General features: G+C 40.6%; 1 protein-coding gene across 1 annotated transcript in view; it reads right to left on the bottom strand.

Moving 5' to 3' along the window:
• LOC106878052 (dynein axonemal intermediate chain 3) overlaps positions 1-2,178 on the bottom strand; it is a 26,930-nt gene that overhangs the window by 20,206 nt on the left and 4,546 nt on the right. Inside the window, exons 5-6 of the mRNA XM_052977504.1 lie at positions 1,760-1,971; positions 1,057-1,170 (exon numbers count right to left, since the gene is read on the bottom strand). Of these exons, the coding sequence (XP_052833464.1) occupies positions 1,057-1,170; positions 1,760-1,971 (326 nt within the window). The remainder of the gene's footprint in view (positions 1-1,056; positions 1,171-1,759; positions 1,972-2,178) is intronic.

The following is a 2,178-nucleotide window of genomic DNA, read 5'->3' as shown; positions in this document are numbered from 1 at the left end:
TGGTGGTGGTGGTGGTGGTGGTGGTGGTGGAAGCAGTGGGAGATGATGCTGGTGGCATATGTTATGATGGTGTTCGTAGTTGCTGTGATGTATTTAGAGGAGCCACCAGCCCATCTCGGGTCAACTGTTGACTTTTCAGTTAAGGAGGTTGATCAATATAGCTTCTTTGATACGAAGACTTCCTGTGTTCCTCCACAAAGCTGGTATGGAGGTGTCTATCTCTTTGGTGGTATTACTGCATTTGGTTACATGTTTGCAGAAGGAAGACACATCAGTAGTGAGGTGTTCCTTCACTCAGACATAGAGCAGTTTGGCCGTGCTACCGATGTGATAATTGTTTTACATTTGAAGCACTACTTATGTAAGTAGGCACATGTTAGTGTATATACGAGGTGGTATGAAAGGTTTCCCAGTCTAGTTATGTCTAATAAATGATGGGTATACTGGGCTTTGTATATTTGTACCCCAGTGTCACTTTGACCGCATGCACTGTTCTCTAACTCAATAATAATAATAATAATAATAATAATAATAAAATCCTGTGGGATGCAATGATCCAGTGGAATCACCTGACCAGACTTTGGAAACCGGACATTATTGTGGTGAATACAAAGCAAAGAATATGCATGATAATCGACAGAGGATGCCCTGGTGACAACAGGATCAATGTGAAAGAAGAAGAAAAAATAAACAACTGTGACGATTTGAAGTGGGAAATACGAAGGTTGTCGTTAACGAAGAGAGTAGACGTGATACCAATAGTAATTGGTGCTCTTGGAAGTATCAGCACTCGACTACCAACATGGTTTTAAATTTTAGCACAAGGCCAGAAATTTTGGGAAATGGAGCTAGTTGATTACCTCAACCCCAGCATTTAACTGGTATTTGTTTCATCAACCCTGAAATGACGAATGACAAAGTCGACCTCACTGGGATTTGAACTCAGAACACGAAGACAGACAAACTGCTGCCAAGCATTTTAACCAGTACAATAATGATTCTTGCCACAAAGAATAAAGGAATAAAAGAATAAAAGAATTAATGATGCCACATCACCTTAATAAACTGGTACATCTTCGCTTTAGCTTCTTCAGACAAAATGATGCAAAAATTTCCACCATATTTATATTCATGGTCGTAGAACAGCATAAGTTCATCTCCTGCATATTTCTGTCATCAATGCAAATAATTAGAAGCAGTAATTAGAAGAATCAATTAACAAAAAAATAAATGAATAAAGCCCTAATGATAATGATTCAGTGTGACCATGAGATAGATAGATATGAGCGTGGCCGTTTTCGTGCGGGTGACACGTAAAAGCACCCACTACACTCTCTGAGTGGTTGGCGTTAGGAAGGGCATCCAGCTGTAGAAACTCTGCCAAATTAGATTGGAGCCTGGTGTAGCCATCCGGTTGCACCAGTCCTCAGTCAAATCGTCCAACCCATGCTAGCATGGAAAGCGGACGTTAAACGATGATGATGATGATGATGATGTATGTCTGTATACACACACACACACACACAACAGGCTTCTTTCAGTTTCCATCTATTAAATCCACTCACAAAGCTTTGGTCTCAGCCCAAGGCTATAGTAGAAGACACTTGCCCAAGGTGCCACACAGTGGGACTGAACCCAGAACCATGTGGTTGGTAAGCAAGCTGCTTACCACACAGCCACTCCTGCTAAGGAAAATAAATAACAGGAGCAAAAATGACATCAACGACAACAACAAGAAGACATTTGGCAACATACTTACAATAATTTGTTCCTTGAAGGGATAGAAATCAGAGACAGCAGCCCTGTTCTTCATGTCCTCAAGAATGGCGTCCTTCCTGAGCATCAGGAATGGATTTTCAGCATTGATTTGGTGGTCTGCGACACAGTTGAAGATGAGTTGGGTCTGGTCGAGTAGTGTCAAGGGAAACACAAAATCTGGTAGCGTCGACGCCAGGGAGGTGGAGTAGAGAACTGAAGGGAGACGAAAAAAAGGAGAAGAAAAAATAAAATAAAATAGAATAAAATAAAATAAAATAAAACAAAATAGAATAAAATAAAATAAAATAAAATAAAAGACAGTTTGCTTTTTTACTCTTCTGGTCTTTTACTTGTTTCGGCCATTTGGCTGCGGCCATTTGGCTGCGGCCATGCTGGAGCACTGCCTTGAAGGGATTTTAG

The sequence above is a fragment of the Octopus bimaculoides genome, chromosome 28, assembly GCF_001194135.2.
Source record: "Octopus bimaculoides isolate UCB-OBI-ISO-001 chromosome 28, ASM119413v2, whole genome shotgun sequence".
Lineage (NCBI taxonomy): Eukaryota > Metazoa > Mollusca > Cephalopoda > Octopoda > Octopodidae > Octopus > Octopus bimaculoides.
The sequence above is the reverse complement of the archived record's forward strand: the minus strand, read 5'-3'. Positions and strand labels throughout refer to the sequence as shown.